General features: G+C 58.2%; 1 protein-coding gene across 2 annotated transcripts; it reads left to right on the forward strand.

The window, feature by feature from the left end:
* Positions 1-463: 463 nt before the first annotated feature.
* On the forward strand, positions 464-16,921 carry CBS (cystathionine beta-synthase). Of its 2 annotated transcripts, XM_036351435.1 has the most exons (17): positions 464-613; positions 2,541-2,757; positions 5,409-5,515; positions 6,185-6,319; positions 7,565-7,644; positions 7,733-7,867; positions 8,309-8,378; positions 9,741-9,832; positions 10,383-10,508; positions 11,157-11,241; positions 11,905-12,010; positions 13,014-13,091; positions 13,247-13,381; positions 13,809-13,917; positions 14,699-14,783; positions 15,120-15,161; positions 16,568-16,921. In XM_036351435.1, the coding sequence occupies exons 2-17, from the start codon at positions 2,549-2,551 to the stop codon at positions 16,711-16,713; spliced, it is 1,740 nt and encodes a 579-aa protein (XP_036207328.1). In that variant the 5' UTR covers positions 464-613; positions 2,541-2,548; the 3' UTR covers positions 16,714-16,921. The 2 variants fall into 2 exon arrangements, with proteins under 2 accessions (XP_036207328.1, XP_036207329.1); XM_036351436.1 differs by lacking the exon at positions 15,120-15,161.
* Positions 16,922-18,515: the final 1,594 nt, after the last annotated feature.

The raw sequence follows: 18,515 nt of genomic DNA on the forward strand, positions 1-18,515 counted from the left end.
CTCAGCCTCAGGCCCTCCAAGGCCTGGCGCGCACCGGACCCCACGCTTAACGGCATCCACGCCGTTTCTTACGCCGCCAGGCGAGCAGTGACCCCAGCAAACGCGTCGGGACCTCGGGGAGTGAGCGCCCGCCGAGCCCGGAGGCCGCGGTTCAGGGAAGGGCCGGGGCCGGAGCTGGGGGTCCGAGTCCGCAGTTGCGCCCCGGGGAGTGGGCGATGGGGCGGGGCAGCGGGGAGGCGGGGTCCGCCCGCGGCTGAACAGCGGGAGGGGGTGGGGCGAGCGGGTCCTGGGTCGGGCGTAGGGTGGGACCCCCAGCCCGCGGGGCCGCCAAGGGGGCGGGAGGAGAGGAGCGGCCCTGCCCATCCCCCTCCCCCACCCCCCTCCCGAGGGCGAGGGCGGGCGGGGGCGGGGCGGCGGGCGGGCGCTCCGCACTCGGATTGGTCGGGCGCTGGGCCTCGCCCCCGCCTTCGGCCAATCGTCCTCCAGCCACGCTCGGCCGCGGGGTCAGAGTGCCGCCCGCGCTGAGGGTCGCGTCTTCCAGGCCCCGCTGGTCTCGCCGCCGCTCCCCGCGATCGGACGCTCCCCACTCGCCTCCTCCCCGCGCTCGGTCCAGGTGAGCTCGGCTCGGCCCAGCCCGGCCCAGCCCGGGGTCCCAGGTCCCCACCCCCGCCGGAGTTGCATCATCTGCAGCCGCTCGCGGCGGAGCTGAGCCGGCGACCCCTCCCCGGCCCCCGGGACCGCCCTGAAGCCGGGGTTCGGTGCCCACGTGGCCCCGGCCCGGACCTCAACTCCGACTGCAGAGGGCGCGGGGCCGCGAGCCTGGGAGCGCCCCGCGGGGACCCGGTGTGGGGGGTGCATTTTGGGGAGATGAGCTGTAATAGGCCCGTCGTTCATCATTGGTTTTTCGCGTCATTTCGGGTGGGAAATTGCTCCTTAGGGGCAGGGGCTGGGGGTGAATGTCGGTGTAGCTGCGCGGCGTCAGGTGGGGGCGGGGCGGGAACGCAAAACTTTAGCTCAGGAGTAGTGGGCGTATTTATCCCAAACTGTGTCCCCAAGAGCCCCCCCCTCCCCCCGGAGTCCGGTGACCCGCGGTGTCCAGATCTGCTGAGGGGTCGCGGTCTCCCACCTGGACATTCTCGCCGTAAAAGACGAGTTTGCTACCATCTGCGCCCTCGGCCCTAACGCGCCCCGGGGGGCTGACGGGTGCGCGAGTGCGGACGCCCTTGGGTGCACCCGGACTGTCAGGTCCCCGAAGGAGGAACGCGGGAGGCCGGAGTGGTGCGGGATGGCGAAGTTATCCCATCATCCGCACACCAGGTGGCCGGGCCTGGATGGGAGTCAGCGGCTTTTAAAGGACTTTTGGCGGGCTTTTTCTGGGCGGACAGTTCTCTGTGCAGACCCAGAATGTGGTCGCAGCAAAGGGAATGTCCATAGTGAAATGGCCTGAAAAGCCAGTTGGGGGGGAGGGGTATCCATTCCATTATTCGATCAGACCTAACGGTGACCCCGAAGGGTCTGCGGTTTCAGGTGAGAGAGGAGTGAGCCCGCCTCCCCACCACGCACGTGCGTCCCCCCTGGTCCGCAGCAGCCCCGGAAGCTCAGTCCTGCAATGCAGGGCAGAGCCTGCGGGTTCAGACCCATGTTGCCAAGCAGAGTGCCTTTGGGTTCTGCGGACCAGATTGATTTCAATCCATTTCCCATCAGCCCCTTACCTTGCTGGAGGTTGCTCCAGGGTGAGGCCGGTTGCCAAGAAGGAGGTGCCTGTGTAGGCTGGGCCGGTCTCCGTAGGATTGTGGCCAGGGTGCTGCAGGCTGTGAGGTGGGGAGCCTCCGGCAAAATGGGAGAATCACCTCCCCAGGGGCCGGGTGCAGGACAGAGGGAAGGAAGGCTCTGTTCCAGTTATCAGCCAGGGCTTGGCCACAGAATACTGCATCGCGTGAATATACCACACATTGTACAGCCATTCATTCATAGACGGCCCTTGCTTTGCGAATTTTGGCTGTTGTGAATAGTGCTGTTATGAATGTGGTGTGCAAATATCTGTTTCCATGTTTTTGGATAGATGCCTAGGAGTAGAATTGTGGGGTAGTTAACTTTGTTTGTTTGTTTGTTTACTGATTTCAGAGAGGAAGGGAGAGAGAGAGAGAGAAACATCAGTGATGAGAGAGAATCATTGATTGGCTGCCTCCTGCACACCCACTCGGGGGATGGAGCCTGCAAACCCGGGCCTGTGCCCTGACTGGGAATTGAACCGTGACCTCCTGGTTCATACACAGGCCGACTCTCAGCCACCAGCCATGCCGGCCAGGCTACTTAACCTTTAGAGAAACCACCATACTTGTCCGAGCACTTGGTGCCTGTGCTTTTATGCCTGTTCTTGCCGAGCCCCTGAATGTGTGGAGCCCTGCACCCAGAGAGGGCGGGCGGGCTGGCGGGAGGGCGAGCAGCAGCCCCTGGGCCCAGCCGCATCAGAGCAGGCTCTTCTGCAGCGTTTGGGAACGGCCTGAACCAATGACTTCTCTTTCCCGTTCCTCTGATAGAGCGAAGCATGTCTTCTGAGACATTCCAAACAAAAGAGGGGGTGGCAGGGTGCCCCCACCTCTCCGGGACACACTCAGCCAAAAGGAGCCTGGAGCAGGGGCCCGCAGGGGACAAGGACACCAAGGATCACCTGTGGATCCGGCCTGATGCCCCGAGCAGGTGCTCCTGGAAGCTGGGCAGGCCCATCACCGACTCTCCCCATCACCACACGGCCTTGTAAGTCCCTGTTCCCACCCGGAGGGGAGGAGCCATGTGCACTTGGGGTGTGACCCATCCCCCTTGCAGTCACTGTGACGGGTGGTGAGCTGCTGGATGGGGGTGCTGTGTAGATCAGTCCACCAAGGCTCAGAGAGGCCAGGGCTGGTTTGCACTGCAGCCAGCACCTGGGTCAGTGCCCAACAAGAGCAGATGCTGAAACCATAGATGGAAGTGCCCATGCCACACACTCTGGGTGACGGGGAGCGGTGAGGCTTCTAACGCAGGGCCGAGGGCTGCACACACGGGTTTGAGGCGAGTGCATGTTTTCAGCAGTTAGGTTCACACCGGCACCTCTCTTCTTAACTCTAAGCCGTACACATTCTTCCTGGCCATGACTGTTTTTCAATAGAGACCTCTTTTTGAGGTTGGACAGAGACTGTTGGATGAATAAACCACAATTTTTAAGCCCTCCAACGGGATTTAGATGTAGCCGTTATCTCGTTCCGAACAACTGCAATAGAAACCATATACATTCATGTAGTCAGTCCATCTTTATTAAGCACCTACTGTATGTTGTACCCTGTTCTAGGTGCCCTGATCTATCCGGCCAAGGGAAAAAAAGACAACCCCCCCGACCCATTGGGAAACTTAAATTGAGCTCACTGAGTTTTAGGGTTATCTTTATTTCCATAGTATAATCTTTCAGAGTCAAAGACTATTTTTTCAGATGTTTGATTCTTCTTTTTTTTTAAAATATATTTTTATTGATTTCAGAGAAGAGGGAAAGGGAGAGAGAGAAACATCAATGATGAGAGAGAATCATTGATCAGCTGTCTCTGGCACGCCCTACAATGGGGATTGAGCCCACAACCCGACCATCGAACCCTGACCTCCTGGTTCATAGGTTGACACCCAGTCCTGAGCCCTGCCAGCTGGGCTTTAGCTATTTGATTCTTATTCTGTATAACCTGCTATACCAACATTCACGGTTATTGATTTTAAGATCAGAACTGGGGGTGGAGAAAGGGGTGTACTCCTCTGTGGGGCCAATAAATAGGAATGGAAATTTACAAACCCAGAGGCTCAAGCACTAAACAGACCTCAGTGCTGGGTGCTTAGGAGGCCAAACGGGCCCCTGGCCAAACAGGATGAGCCCTCGGTGCCAAAACAAATGAAGCAGTGAGTGACGGCTGGGGTGTGGCTGCTGGGGGCGGGCAGGGAAGAGACCAGGTTTCCGAGGAGGGTGGGTGACCTCAGCCTGGATCCTGGGGCGGAAAGGACACTCTTCTCTCCAGGTTGTGAGACAGCGTGACACCTGCCCCTCCCACCCTGGCCTAGACACCCGTCCTGCAAAGCCCTGATGGGCTAATCCCATCTGGAAGCTGAGCCCTACACCCCTGTCCTAGGTCAGGTACCCGGTTATAAGGGAGCTGGGCTCGGGCCCAGGTCAGGCAGGAGCTTACCTGCTAGGGGGGACACCAGACCAAGGTCCCCCCAGAGGAAACGGCCCTTGGGGTTCCTGATTGGGAGGCAGAGGTGACCTGGCTAGGGGAAGGCCTTGGGGCTGGTACCTGCATAGGCAGAAGGTGCTGGAAGTGTGGGTATCTGGGAAAGGGGGTTCCAGGCGGTTCCGAGGTGGGGTGGGCTTACAACGAGGGCTGGAGTGGAAGCAGCCAAGTGAGTGGAGGGGCCTCAGGGGGTGGGGCAGGCAGGTCCCTGGCTCTGGTAAGGAGTGTGGGGTTATTCTAAGCACCCGTGGGGTTGTCCTGGAGGCCTCTGGGGCTGTCACAGTGGAAGCCATTGAGAGAAGGTGACCCCAGGGCCACCTCCGGTAAATGCCCCCCCCCCCCCCCCCCCCGCCCCGCCTGCCCTGATGACCGCAGGCAAGATTCTCAGGTGACAGAGGCAGGAACCCGGGTTCTCTGCCTGCCCACCCCCTGCCTAGCGGTGGGTGGGCCTCAGCCCGCTCTGGCCACCACAACGCCTGCTGGGCTGGTGTGACCTTCGCCACGGTCACGTGACGGTGCAGGTGTTTACCTCTGTCCGGCCTTGGCTTTAACTAGTTAATGAACCAACCCCGGCGTGGCCCCAGGAACCTGGCCTCCAAAGTGGGGTCAGGAGCCCTTGGCCCCAGCCTGGCTCTCCCCTCACCCTGACGCCTGCCTCTGGCCTGGCTGTCCCTTCAGCCCCTTCCACAGTGGAGGGGGCAGCTGGATGCCTGCGTGGCTGCGTGGTTGGACCCCCGGGTGGAAGGCAGCATGTTTTACCTGTCTCAGGGCCCCTGGGGATTGAACCCACAACCTTTTTAAAACATATGTATATTTTTAAGATTGCTTCAGAGAGGAAGGGAGAGGGGGGGAGAGAGAGAGAAACATCAGTGAGAGAGAATCATTGATCGGCTGCCCCTTGCACGCCCCTCACTGGGGGGTCGAGCCCACATCCCAGGCATGTGCCCTGACTGGGAATCGAACCATGACCTCCTGGCTCATAGTGTGATGGTCAGCCACTGCGCCACACCCCACCGGCCTGGCCCAATCGGCAGCCTTTTGATATATGAGACGACACTCCAACCAGTTGAGCCACCGGCCAGGGCAGTTCTTCGATGTGCTGTCCTGCCACGGCTGGTATCCTTTTGTTTTTCTGAATAATCATGGGCTCTTCTGTTTTAGGGCAAAGTCGCCCAAAATCTTGCCAAATATCCTGAAGAAAATTGGAGATACCCCCATGGTGAGAATCAATAAGATCGGGAAGAACTTTGGCCTGAAGTGTGAGCTGCGTGAGTACCTGCTTCCCCCTCCTGCGCTCGCCCCGCGGGGGCTGGGGGCTGGGGGGCTGTGGGTGTCGTAGGCTGGCCCAGGTCTTCAGAGTCTTCAGATCCCTTTCGGGGCAGCACCTTCCTCCTGCAAACACTGCAAACTCTTAGGAGGCGGGCGGGAGTCGTCCTAAGGAAAGAGCAGAGCAGAGGCCTCGGCCCAGGAAAGGGCAGCGTGTTTGCTGGGCAGGGAGCGCGGCAGAGGGTAGAAGCGCCTGGGCGTGGGAGGCGGGGGTGGAGGGTTTGGGGGCCTGGTCTGGGGTGTGATCCGGGCACCGTGGCTTCGGGGCACCAAGTTGTCTGGCAGGGGCCGCTGGGTGTGGCTGGGCCTTGCGGGCGCATGGGGCTCAAGACCGCTGTCTGCCCAGCAAGCTCCTGTTGGGACTGCGGGAGGGGTCTGACCCATCCGCCCAGTGGGGCTCCTGCAGGCGCCTCTGTCTCATTCCCTCGGAGGTGCCACGTGGTCCTCTGCATGGCCCCGCCAGCTGGGGTGGTGGGTGGAGGGGAGAGGGGGCCGATGTATAGAACCAGCGAAGACCAGGCCTCGCCCTGCATCAAGCTGGATCAGGTAGTGGGGAGGGGACAGATAGGGATCCGGGGCCTTCCGGTCTCATGGTTGTCTCCGGCTCCCAGTGGCCAAGTGTGAGTTCTTCAACGCGGGCGGGAGCGTGAAGGACCGCATCAGCCAGCGCATGGTGGAGGAGGCCGAGCGCGCCGGCATCCTGAAGCCCGGGGACACCATCATCGAGCCGACGTCTGGGAACACAGGTGAGCGCTGGACAGGCCCGGGCCCGGGCTGGGGTGACCCGCGGCTGCTGCGCTGGCCTGGCCGGCGGCTCTTCCCGCAGTCTGCTCAGCTCGGTGCACGCCAGCAGCTGCGTGTTGTGCCGCTTCCTCCGGCATCTCGCAGTCAGGCCTGCGTTGATGATGTCCGATGCTCCCGTGGGCGGCTACCCCTGAGAGTGCAAATCTGTCTTCGATTCCTCCAGCTGCCATAGCAGATACCACCGAGGGGCGGCTTAACCAGCACCTCAGTCCCTCCCCGTCCTGGAGGGTAAGGCCCAGGTCAGGGATTTGCAGGGCTGGCTCCTCCTGAGTCCTCTCCTCCCTGCGTCCTCACACGGCCACCCCTCTCCACGTCTGTGTCCTCCTCCCTTCTTCTGGGGACGCCTGTCCTACGGATTAGGAACCACCCGTGACCTCATTTAACCTTCTCCCCTCTTCAAAGACCATCTCCAAACAGTTGCTTTCTGAGGTGATGGGGGTGGGACTTTCAGAGGATACAATTCAGCCCATAGCGCTGCCACCTGGCCCCCAAATCCATGCCCTTCTCACATGCTAATCATCCCAGTGGCCCCAACAAATCCGTCCCTTCCAGCATCATCTCTGCAGTCCGAGGTCCCATCTCCACCAGGCATCGGGGAGAGTCCTCCTGGCAGGGTCCTCTCCACAGTGAGCCTGTGAAACCCGACGGGTCATGGGATTCCAGTGCAGCGGTGGGACAGGCATAGGACGGACACCCCTGTTCAAAGGGAGAAACCAGACAGAAGGAGGGGTGCTTGGTCCCCAGCCAGTCTGAAGCCCAGTCGGGCAGATTCCATTGGATCTTACGACTCCAATCCTCTTTGGCTCGAAGTTCTGCCATCTGGACAGTGGCCCTGACCCCTTTGTGACCAGGGAGGCCGCCCTGCTGGTGTCTGCCTGCCTTCAGGCCACTCTCCCTTTCCTTCAAGGACCACGGGTGCCCACCCTCAGCCCACAGTGTTTGCTCTGCCCGCTGTGGTCCTCACGCACCCACATCGAGCCGTGGGCACCCAGCAAAAGCTGGAGGAATTGGCGCTTGTGTTTGCACCTGGCTTTTCTTCCTTGTGAGCACACTCCCTGTTGTTTCATCTCCGCATTCTCTCTTAGCTCTGAGGACAGAGGGGACAGTGTGGGGCTTTGGGGAATCCTGTAGTGCCCTCTCCATGGGCTGCAGGTGCCCAGGGCAGGGTCTCACCATGTCTTCGCCAGGGATCGGGCTGGCCCTGGCAGCTGCGGTGAAGGGCTACCGCTGCATCATCGTGATGCCGGAGAAGATGAGCATGGAGAAGGTAGGTGGGTGGTGGGCCTGCCTCCTGGGACCCCTCCCCCAGCTCAGAAGGCCTGGCAGGTGGGTAAACGCTCGATGTTGCTCTGCAGGTAGACGTCCTGCGGGCGCTGGGGGCTGAGATCGTGAGGACGCCCACCAACGCCAGGTTCGACTCCCCCGAGTCACACGTGGGGGTGGCGTGGAGGCTGAAGAACGAGATCCCCAATTCCCACATCCTGGACCAGGTGAGGCTGGTACGGGTGCAAATGTGCGTTCAGAGTGTGGACCCAGTGGGCACTCCTGGGGGCTGTGTCAGGGGTGGGGTGGTGCCACCTTTGCAGAGGGAATGGGGGCTGCTGAGATGACTGACAGGAAGTGGCACGTGTCAGGGGCTTCTCCCGGCTGGAGAGGACCTCCAGCGTGCGGCCAGCGCCTCAGTTCATCGCGTCGGGTGGGCATGCCCTTTGCTGAGGACCCCGGAAGCCCTCTGAGGGTCTGAAAAGCTTTTTTACTGGAAGCTCTTCTGTCTCACTTATTTGCTCCTGGATTATTCAGAAATCACATCTGAAGAGCTGGGTTTAATGTTTTGTGTCTGTTGAGGCTCCTAAGCTGCCTGCAGCCCTGTGCCTGCTGCCATTTCAGTGTCTCTGACTTCCTCTCACAGCCCCTTTGCTCTCTCCGTGCAGTACCGCAACGTCAACAACCCCATTGCTCACTACGACAGCACGGCCGAGGAGATCCTACAGCAGTGTGACGGTGTGTGCGTCCATCCTCACCCCTCTCCCCTTCACTGCCGCTCTCCCTGGGTGCCTGAGAGGGTACAAGTCACTTACCTGCTCTTTGGTAAACTCCTATTCATCCTTCAAAACCCAGAGCAAATGTCCCCTCTCTGTGAAGTGCTATCCAGAGCATTTCTCTAGAGTGGTTTCTGCTTCTGTTGTGCTCTCTTGCACAGTATCAGGCAGGCATATTTGTCTGCCCAGCTGCAGAAGCTCCTGAGTGCAGGGAGTGAGTCTGTCCTTGGCTGGGCTGGGCTCACAGCTGGGACTTCACGTTGCTGAATGGCACTAGGCATCAAGCCCTGACTTGGGCCTTGAATTCCACGTTCAGGTTTTCCCGTCTCCGAGCTTGGATGGTAATGCCAATGATTAGCTTACTCTCCATACAGACGTGAGGCTCCCTGGAACGTTGCCACGTAACTGGTGCCAAGGCCATGGGGCTGTGATGCCTTCTGAAGGGCTGTTTCCCTGAGAGAGATGAGGGGATTCTGCCAGGGGGTTGGCACCCTGGACTCCTGTTGGGAGTCTAGTGCTGGCATTGGCTTAAGTGCAGCTCCGTCCATGCCCAGGAGCCAGGTAGGGAGATCCAGGCATTTGCTCACCGAAGTTTTATGTGTGAGAATTCTCTCATTTGGCAAAAACAGCCCTCCGCCTCGGCATGGGGCCCGCGTGGACTTGTCTGCAGGGTGCCTGGGCTGGCGCTCCGCAGCGGGAGAGCCCAGATGATTTCTGAACCAAGCCCGAGTGGTTTATTCTGTTTCCTGCACAATTTAGTTACCTTTTTGTCATCGTCTAAAGCAAACAGCAGAAGAAAGTGCACCATGCCTGGCTGGTGTGGTTCAGTGGTTGAGTGTCACCTTATGAAACAGGAGGTCTTGGATCGATTCCGGGTCAAGGGCACATGCCTGGGTTGTGGCTCGATCCCCAGGGTGGGGTGTGTAGGAGCAGTCAATCAATGATTCTCTCATCATTGATGTTTCTCTCTCTCTCTCCCTCTCCCTTCCTCTCTGGAATCAATAAAAGTATATTTAAAAAAAAAAGAAAAAGAAAGTGCATCATGAGGAGCCTCCCTGTGCCCCGTCCCCCCCAGGCAGCCACCGCATCTGTCCTTCCTGCACCGCCTGGCGGGCCTTACACCACATAGGTCCCGGGGCCGAGACGTAAATGAAGCTCGCGGCCCTGTGACCCGGTGATGGATGCTTCTTAAGGATAAAGCACAGTGATGAGAGCCGTGGAAACGGAACAGTCTGACCTTTTTGATAACCTGCCTTCATCTCGGTCGAGGAAGTTTTCACTTATTATTAGAACGTTCTTCCTGATACGGCTTCTCCCCCATCAGGGAAGCTGGACATGCTGGTGGCTTCGGCGGGCACAGGTGGCACCATCACAGGCATCGCCAGGAAGCTAAAGGAGAAGTGTCCTGGATGCAAAGTGAGTGCCCCAGGGCGGCCAGGGGGTTGCGGGCCCTGCCCGGGAGCGAGGAATCCAGCGACCAGATGACGGGGTGGGAGTTATTTTGGGTGGCCCCCAAGGGTCACTGTGAATCTAAGCTTTTAGGCTCAGGTCCTGCGTCTGCCCCATCTGGGGCTCTGAGAGGGAGGGGCCTGGAGTTGAGGGGCCTGGGGTGGGGGCTCCTAGAAATATCTGGCGGGTGGTGCTGAGCCCAGGAGGAGGTCAGTGCCCAGCACTGCGCCTTGTTCTCCAGGCCCCACTGCCCCCCAGGGCCTGTGCCAGGCTGTCCTGTAGTTCTGTGCAGAGGAATTGCCCCGGGAACCCCTTCCCCCAGCTGCCCCTGAGTTGGAATCACCCTGGCTCCCAGGTTTCTGGGTTTCTAGTCTTGCCCCAGAGCCGGGCACGAGACCTGCATCCCACGGGCAGATCATCAACAGGTGCCCATCCGGGGTGGTCTTGGCCCCGATGAGGGCGGGAACATCCACATTAGACTTGCTGGGCACGAGCCCTGACGGTCTCCCCGCTGTAGATCATCGGGGTGGATCCCGAAGGCTCCATCCTTGCTGAGCCCGAGGAGCTGAACCGGACGGAGCTGACGGCTTACGAGGTGGAGGGCATTGGCTATGACTTCATCCCCACGGTGCTGGACCGGACGGTAGGTGGGGCCGCAGTGATCGCGGCCGGTCCTCAGGGCTCGCCCTTTAACCAGCTTGCACGTCTGCATGGCTGGCTGACCCCGGCACCGGCCTGGCTTTCCTGTTGGGGCAGAAAGGAGAAACATGACCCTATACGAGCAGGTAGAGGAACGGTAGGTCCAAGGTCAGGACCAGGTGGCAGGCCGCGCCATATCCAAGTAGTGACATGAACCCACTGGGCAAAGACTCCCAGCAGTTGAGGTCTGGCCGGGGGCACAGAGCAGGCCCCTGCAGAGGTGGGAGCTCTGGCAGTAGAGCAGGGGAAACGGAGAGGTAAGGACCCCAGAACGGCCTCCTACGGACCCACAAGGGGCTTCGTTCTGAGGGACACAGAGTCCAGCCACAGGACATACGGCTGTGCCGCGGGAGCCAGCGGGCAGTATAATTGCCACGTGCACAATGTGATGGACCAGGGAGAGGTAGGAAGTTCCAGGTTTGTAGACATGAGTCTCAGACTCCGGAGAAGGTGCCGGGCTGTGCCCGTTAAGGGTCACATCTTCCTGGACTGAGGGCGTCCGTGAGGTTGTGAACACGGCTGTGGGGCCCCCACCCCAACCGCACACCTGCCCGAGCGCCTCCTGGAGCCGGCAGTCTGGTCCTGCCCGCAGGTGGTGGACAAGTGGTTCAAGTGCAACGATGAGGAGTCCTTTGCCTTTGCCCGCATGCTGATTGCGCAGGAGGGACTGCTGTGCGGTGAGTGGCGGGCAGGTGCTGGGCGGCCGGGGTGCAGACGACACGGGGGCGCTTGCCTTCTGCCAGCTTCCAGTCCAGATTTGTAAAGGGCACCCTCATTCTGGGGCTGCCCGGGTGCCGTCCGTCCACTCCAACCCGAGGAGATCAGCTGGCCTGTCCTCAGATGGGCGGTCACTCCCCAGGCGGGATAGGAGTGCCCCTTCCCCGTGTGGCCAGAGGTCTGGGGTCCTGGGGTCCCTGCAGCCGCATGCTCTGTTTCCTGTGTTTAACCACCGGAGCGCGGGGCGTGGCACGAGGTCCTGGAAAGGCCTGGGGAGCCTAGAGCTTGACGGAAAGAGGAAGCAGCTGTTGGCTTTGCTCCCGCAGTCACCAGTGGGGGGGGGGGGGGGGGGGGTGGCCGCTGAGAGGAGGCCTGGCAGCACTGTGATTGGTGTATTTGTTTTGGGGCCAGCGATCTCAGGACACCTGGCTTTTTCAGTCGCCCTCCAGCATTGTCCTTTGGGGGGGCTCCCCGTCAATGGGGGTCTAAAGCAGGGCGGGTGCTGGGAGAGGCTGGAGGGTGTCCATCTCCAGCGCTTCATGGTGAGGAGATGGGACCAGGCTCCTGCCGGCTCACTTCCCTCTGACCCGTGGGCCTGGGTCTGACTCCGGCCCTCTCGGCAGGTGGCAGCTCTGGCAGCGCCATGTCGGTGGCCGTGAAGGCGGCCCAGGAGCTGCGGGAGGGCCAGCGCTGCGTGGTGATTCTGCCCGACTCTGTCCGCAACTACATGTAAGAAGCCTCCACCCTCCTCCCTCCTCCCACCTGCAGGCCTGTCCCTCCCTGGCTCCGCCAAGGGGATGCTGTGGTTACGCCACTGGATCTCCCCTGAGATCTGACAGCAGGGATTCGGGGTGGAGCCAGGGGCCCTGCAAGCTCTGCACCCCCCTCCCCCCAGCCAGGCCTCCACCCACGGCTCCTGAGCGCGAGTTTTCTTGGCCTGCTGTTCAGGCCGGTCTTGCTCACTGGGGCGTAGGGTCATCTGCTCCCCACTACGTGGGGCCTCAAGCCACCTTTATATTTATTTATTTTATTTTTTATTTTTATTTTCGTCTTCCACTCTTTGAGTTGAGCATCATCTCTGCCACACCCTCCACCTTGCCTTCTGGCCTATTGGAGGATGCAACATGTCACTTTATTTTTATTTCTTTAACTTGTTGGGTGACATTGGTTAATAGCATCAGATAGGCTTCGAGTGCATATTTCTGTGACACATGATTTGTATATTGCATTGTGTGCCCACCACCCAAAGTCAAATCATCTTCCGTCACCATATATTTGGCTGCCCCTACCCTTTACAACCCTCCACCCCCTCTTTCAGTCCACCTCTTTAGAGCAGGTCCCTGGCAGCCCCCAAGGCCTGGTCTGGAGGCTTTGACCCAAGTGGGTCAGGCTCCCCTGCTCCCTCTGGCAAAGCAGAAGTGAGGAGGGCTGGGGAGGAGACGTCCAGGGAGCACGACGGGGCTGACAGCAAAGGTTCCAGGACAGAACCGTCTGTGCTCTGAGCGCCTCCTCCCTGGTAGACCAGATGCCCCTGGACATGAAGTTCCCACGGTGCTCTGCAGTCTGGTTCCCAGGTCTCTTCCTGGAGCTCCAGCCAGCCACATGGGGTCTCTTCTGGACTGATGGGGTCGGGGAGGGTCCTGGGCTTTCTGTGGGGACTGTGCCCCTTGGTGTGGGCAGAGATGGTGGTGAGACCCTCTGCCAGGCCCTGCTGACCTCCTGACGCCTCCAGGTCCAAGTTCCTGAGCGACAGGTGGATGCTGCAGAAGGGCTTCCTGAAGGAGGAGGACCTCACCATGAAGAAGCCCTGGTGAGGACATCTCTGAGCAGGGCCACACCCAGGACCTGGGTGTCTGTGCTCTGTCCCATGCCTGGCTGGTCGGTCCCACGGTCTCCCTGTGGGATGTTGCCCTTGACGCCCACCTGCCGGCTCTCAGCCCTCCCTGCCCTGCCCTCTTCCCTCAGGTGGTGGCACCTCAAAGTCCAGGAGCTGAGCCTGTCCACTCCGCTGACAGTGCTGCCCACGGTCACCTGCAAGCACACCATCGAGATCCTCCGGGAGAAGGGCTTCGACCAGGTGCCCGTGGTCGATGAATCGGGGTCAGTCTTGGCCACACCCCAGGACAGGGCTGTCTGTCTGTCTGACCTCAGTCCCTCAGGGATGTCCAGAGCGCTGGGCCACCCACTGGACATGTTCCTGAGCACTGGCTGGGCGGGGGGTGGCCGTGTTAACCCGTGTCCCACCCACTGCACTGAGCCCGGGAGGAGACGTCTCATAGCCCCCTGACTGACACTTGTCAAATGGAAATACCCAAAGGACTCATTGGCTTACTGTCTGCCACTGGATGGGCAGGTCCAGGGCAGGGCATCTGATCACTGTCCTCCTGCCACGCCTGGGCCCTCGGCAGGTGTCTGCTGAATTCTGAGAGGAATTCTGCATTCTGGCGCCGAGGGAGGACGGCTGTGGGCAGGTCCTGCGGTCTCAGGGAGGGCCCTGCACTGACCCTCCCCGACCCCTCACCCCCAGAGTGATCCTGGGGATGGTGACTCTGGGGAACATGCTGTCATGCCTGCTCGCTGGGAAGGTGCAGCCGTCAGACCAAGTTCACAAAGTCATCTACAAGCAGTTCAAGCAGGTATGAGCTCCCATTCACTGGGGCCATGCGTGCCAAGACACGCTTCTGTCCTTGTAAGTGGGCACAGCGCTTCCTGGGCAAGGGGGCCAGGTCCCCGACCCTCTGCACCGCTCCCGTGCCAGCTGGGTTAGTGCTGGCTGCCCCTCTCGAACTTGTACACCTGAGAATTTGCCCAGCTTTGCAGGGAAGCCGGTGGGAAAGGCCCATCCGTGAGGGCTCTCCCACGCCTGCTGTATTTTGGCCACACCTGGGGGTCTGTTTCCTAACATCGGGCCCTCATTTCCCCGTGAAGCATTCATTTAAGAACACCTGGCACACACAGTGATTTAATAAATAGAATGTTCTGGGAGAAGCCTCCGCTTCTGAGACAGTGTTGGCCTCCCTCTGACAGGCTTGGGCAGAGCCGACTGGACCCTGCTCTGTGTGTCCCTGAGGGCAGTGCCATCGGGGCGTCCCCTCTCCCTGGTCCCCGTTTCACACCTGCCTTCTCCAACCTCCCAGTGAGTGGGACTAAAAGTGAGCCCAAACCTAGGACCTAGGAGATAACTTGACCTTCCTCCCCCCGCCCCTCCGCCCCCCACAGCTGACATGTCACCGGAATCCGTATATTTGTGCCATTTCATCCCCAATGCCATCACCTGTCATGTGGTTCCTGCTGTGCCCCCTCCCTCCCCATAACAAGGAGAGACCCCAGGAGAACGTGCTGTCCAAACAGTTCAGGTTCCATTGCGCTCCTCTCCGCCGAGGGCCTGGTGAGCGCTGACCGCGGCCTCTCTTCCAGATCCGCCTGACTGACCCGCTGGGCATGCTCTCGCGCATCCTGGAGATGGACCACTTCGCCCTGGTGGTCCACGAGCAGATCCAGTGTGAGTGGGGCTGGGGGCAGGGCTGGGGGAGCCCTGAGGGCACTGGCCCCTGAGGCCCGGTCCAGGCTGCTGCCTGCGCTTTGCAGCCGAGTGCCTGGGGGGCAGCGAGGCGCTGGAGCCTCACAGGCTTTTGGAGTCAGTGGTGGTGACTTTCAGCCATCCTCAGCCTTGGGCACGGTTCTCAGGAACCCCTCTGTGGGCCAGGCCTGGGTGCCCACAAGGGTGAGGGTCGTAATCAGAATTGGGAGTGCCCTGGATCCCGCCCACACCCAGCTGAGGGCCGTCTCGGGACCTGAGTGGCCAAGCCTAACCCCTCTCCCGTCCTTGGCTCCACAGCACGGGACCAGGCCTTGGCAGGAGTGGTGGGGGGGCCTGCAGGTATGTACGCCCGCTGTCTCCCTTTCGGAAATGGCTCTGCGGCTCTGAGGGTAAAGGAGGGCATCCGGGCTCCCAGACCGAGAGCTTGGGTGGGAGGTTCTTCCTTGCCTCACATTTACTCATAGATGATCACCCCCCAGAGTGAGTCCCAATTTCAGGGTCAGTACACCCCATACCGTGTCCACTGCTGTCTTCGTGCTGTTGGCAGAACTGCGGGGTCATAACAGACTCTGACCTTTACAAAGGTGGCCAGCTCCTCTGTGCATGAGTCTCCGGGGTTCTGGAGGGCCAGGTTGCAGAGGCTGCACAGACACCCTCCCCTGCAGGGGACACGCTTCTCCAAAGTGCCACTTGGCCTCGAAGTCCCTGAAATGTGGGGAGCTGGTCTCCTCTTTGCTCCCCGTGTCTTTTCCTGAGGTGCTCCGAATAGGCCAGCAGGGTGCCTGGCTCCTCTGTCTCGCCGCATCCCCACCCTAGGGACAGATGGCCGTGAAATTGCTGGGATGGGGTCTGGCGGGATAAAAATGTGACCTGGGCACTTCCCTCCCACCCCTCAGCTCCACCTGGCTCTCTGTGCTTCGTGATGACCAGTCAAGGGTCTCCAGAGAAACAGAACCAGTGGGATGTGTGTATAGAGAGAGATTTGTATTTTACTAGGACTGGCTCACATGACTAGTTTGGCAAGTCCCAGGATCTGCAGGGGGAGTGGGCAGACTCAAAACCCAGAAGGAGCCAATGTTTCAGTTCAAGTCCAAAGGCTGGAAAAGTCCCCTCTTACATGGGGAGCCTTTTTTTTTTTTTCTCCTATTCAGGTCTTCAACTAGTTAAATGAGGTCCACCACTCACACCAGGGAGGGCAATCTACCGATCCAACTGATGATCTCATCTAGAAATACCCAGAATAGTGTTTGACCAAATCTGGGCATTCCCCAGGCCAGTCAAGTCGAACTACCTCAACAATCCTCACTGCTCTTTGGGGAGCCAGGGCCAGGGCCAGCATTCGTTCTAATTCCCAAAGAAAAGCATGGGTTTGAAGATAATCACAGGCCATCGATGTGTGCCGACGTAGCTGGTGGGTGTGCTTGGTGTTGGAATCTCATGCCAAGACTTGAGTGTTGGGCACCCAGAGAGACCACAGGTGTGTGGCCAATGGGTATGGCTTGGCAAGGTTAGCACCCTGCTCTCTGCAGCTTCGCCCAGATGGCTCCTGTTAGCAGAGGCATCTGTTGGTGGGCTTCTGTGGGTGCTGCCTGGGTTCCCACAGTACACAGGTGCCTGTAGGCACTGGGGCAGGGGCAGGCTGGTCCCCCAGGGCCACACTCTGGTTCAGCCTCGGACCGTGTCTGGGCGTAGGTGCAGCTCCCTGTGGAGGTGCCTTTAACCTACTGCCTTGATTCCCTCCTCAGACCACAGCCCCGGGAAGTCCAGCAAGAGGCAGATGGTGTTCGGGGTCGTCACCGCCATTGACCTGCTGAACTTTGTGGCTGCCCGGGAGCGGGACCAGAAGACAAAGTCAGCAAATGCCTTGGAATCCAGAGTAGTCCAGCTCTGACCCCGCACATGCCACCTGCTCTTTTGCTCCCACAAACACTAAACAAGCCTGTGTGCCTTCTAACTGCCCAGGGCTGGGGACTGCCCTGTTGCTATGGGCAGCAATGAGCAGGTTTAGGGTACTTAGCCCAAGGCCAGCAGAAATGTTTCCCTTAACACCTGACACTTGGATGAATCTATGGTTTATTAAAATGTGCTTTTCTTTTTAACTTTCTCTTAAAAAATGTTTCAACAAGGAAACCTTATTAAAAGGGAACTCAGCCAGGTGGATGGACCCATGCATGATGGGGGCAGAATGGCCTGGAAGCAGAAGGAAGTGCCTTTTCTGGAGAAGAATCCAGATGGGGAGCAGCAGAAGGGGCTCAGGAAGTAAGGACCATTCAGTGACCCTCACACAGCAGCACTCTGCGCGGGGATGGGCTGGTTACAGTGGCTTGAGTATTTTGGTTTTTAATTGAGGTGAAATTCACATACCTAAAATGAACAAATTTTAAATGTACAATTCAGTGGCATTTATTACATCCATCTCTGCCAAGTTCAAAGCATTTTCATCACCCCCAGAAGCAGTCATTCCCCTCCCCCCCTTCCCTCCTGGCAGCCTAATCTGCTTTACTAGTATGTCTCTGTGATTTACCTATTGGGATATTTCAGATAAATGGGATCATACAATCTGGCCTTTTGTGTCTGGCTTATTTCACTTAACACGTTTTCAAGGTTCATTTTGTAGTTAAGTATCAGTACTTCATTCCTTTTTATGGCTGAATATTTCATTGTGTGGATATACCACATTTTATCTGTTTATCATTGATGGACACTTAGGTTATTCTCTCTCTCTGGCTATTGTGAATTGTGCTGCTATAAACATTCATGTATGAGTATTGGTTTGAATAACTATTTTCAATAATTTTGGGTGGACACCCAGGACTGGGGTTGCTGGGTAGTGTAATTAATTCTATGGCTAATTAAAGACCTGCCAGACTGTATCCCATAGTAGTTGTACCATTTTATATTCCACCACAATACATGGGGTTCCAATTTCTCCTTGTCCTTGCCAATACTTAATTTCCTTTTCTTTTCATTGCCCTGGTAGTGGATGTGACATGGCATCTCATGGTCTTGATTTGCCTTTCCCTAATGACCAATGACATCGGGCTTCCTTTCATTTGTATATCTTCTTTGGAGAGAAATGCCTAGTCAAGTTCTTTGCCCATTTTTAAATCGTCTTTTATTCAGTTGTAGGAGTTCTAAGCGTTTTATACTTTTAACTTAGTCGGCTCATTATGTGTTAATTTTTATACGTGGTGTGAGGTGTCCAACGTCATCCTTTTATGTTGATATCCATTTGTTGAAGAGACATTCTTTCCCCATTGACTGGTCTCAGCACTCTTGCTGAAAATCAATTGGCCATAGACGTATGGGTTTACTTATGGACTCCCAATCCTATTGCATTGGTCTATACATTTATCCGTATGCCGGAGCCACACTCTTTTCATTACTGTAGCTTTTTAGTATGTTTTGAAATCAGGAAGTGTGTCCTCCGTCTTTGTTCATTTTCAATATTGTTTTAGACATAAAAATGCACCATGATGTATTTTTCTTCATGTTTCTTGTGCTTGCAATTCTAAAAACTTCTTGGATTCTAATATCTGACCAGTAATAGCTCCAGAAAGGAAAAAGAAAACAGAAGGAAATAATTCAAGGAACTGTCCCAGACTGAAAGACATTTTGCAGATTGAGAGGAGCCACACAGGGACCATGGTGAACATCACTTGGGACAAGAAGATCCAACTAAAGCTTCCAGGG

The sequence above is a fragment of the Myotis myotis genome, unplaced genomic scaffold (genome assembly GCF_014108235.1).
Source record: "Myotis myotis isolate mMyoMyo1 unplaced genomic scaffold, mMyoMyo1.p scaffold_m19_p_2, whole genome shotgun sequence".
Lineage (NCBI taxonomy): Eukaryota > Metazoa > Chordata > Mammalia > Chiroptera > Vespertilionidae > Myotis > Myotis myotis.

Coding starts and splice junctions, on each gene's coding strand:
- CBS (XM_036351435.1), top strand. CDS start 2,549: ATGTCTTCTGAGACATTCCAAACAAAAGAGGGGGTGGCAGGGTGCCCC. Junction 7,868..8,308: donor ATTCCCACATCCTGGACCAG/GTGAGGCTGGTA, acceptor CTCTCCGTGCAG/TACCGCAACGTCAACAACCC. Junction 12,011..13,013: donor GACTCTGTCCGCAACTACAT/GTAAGAAGCCTC, acceptor TGACGCCTCCAG/GTCCAAGTTCCTGAGCGACA.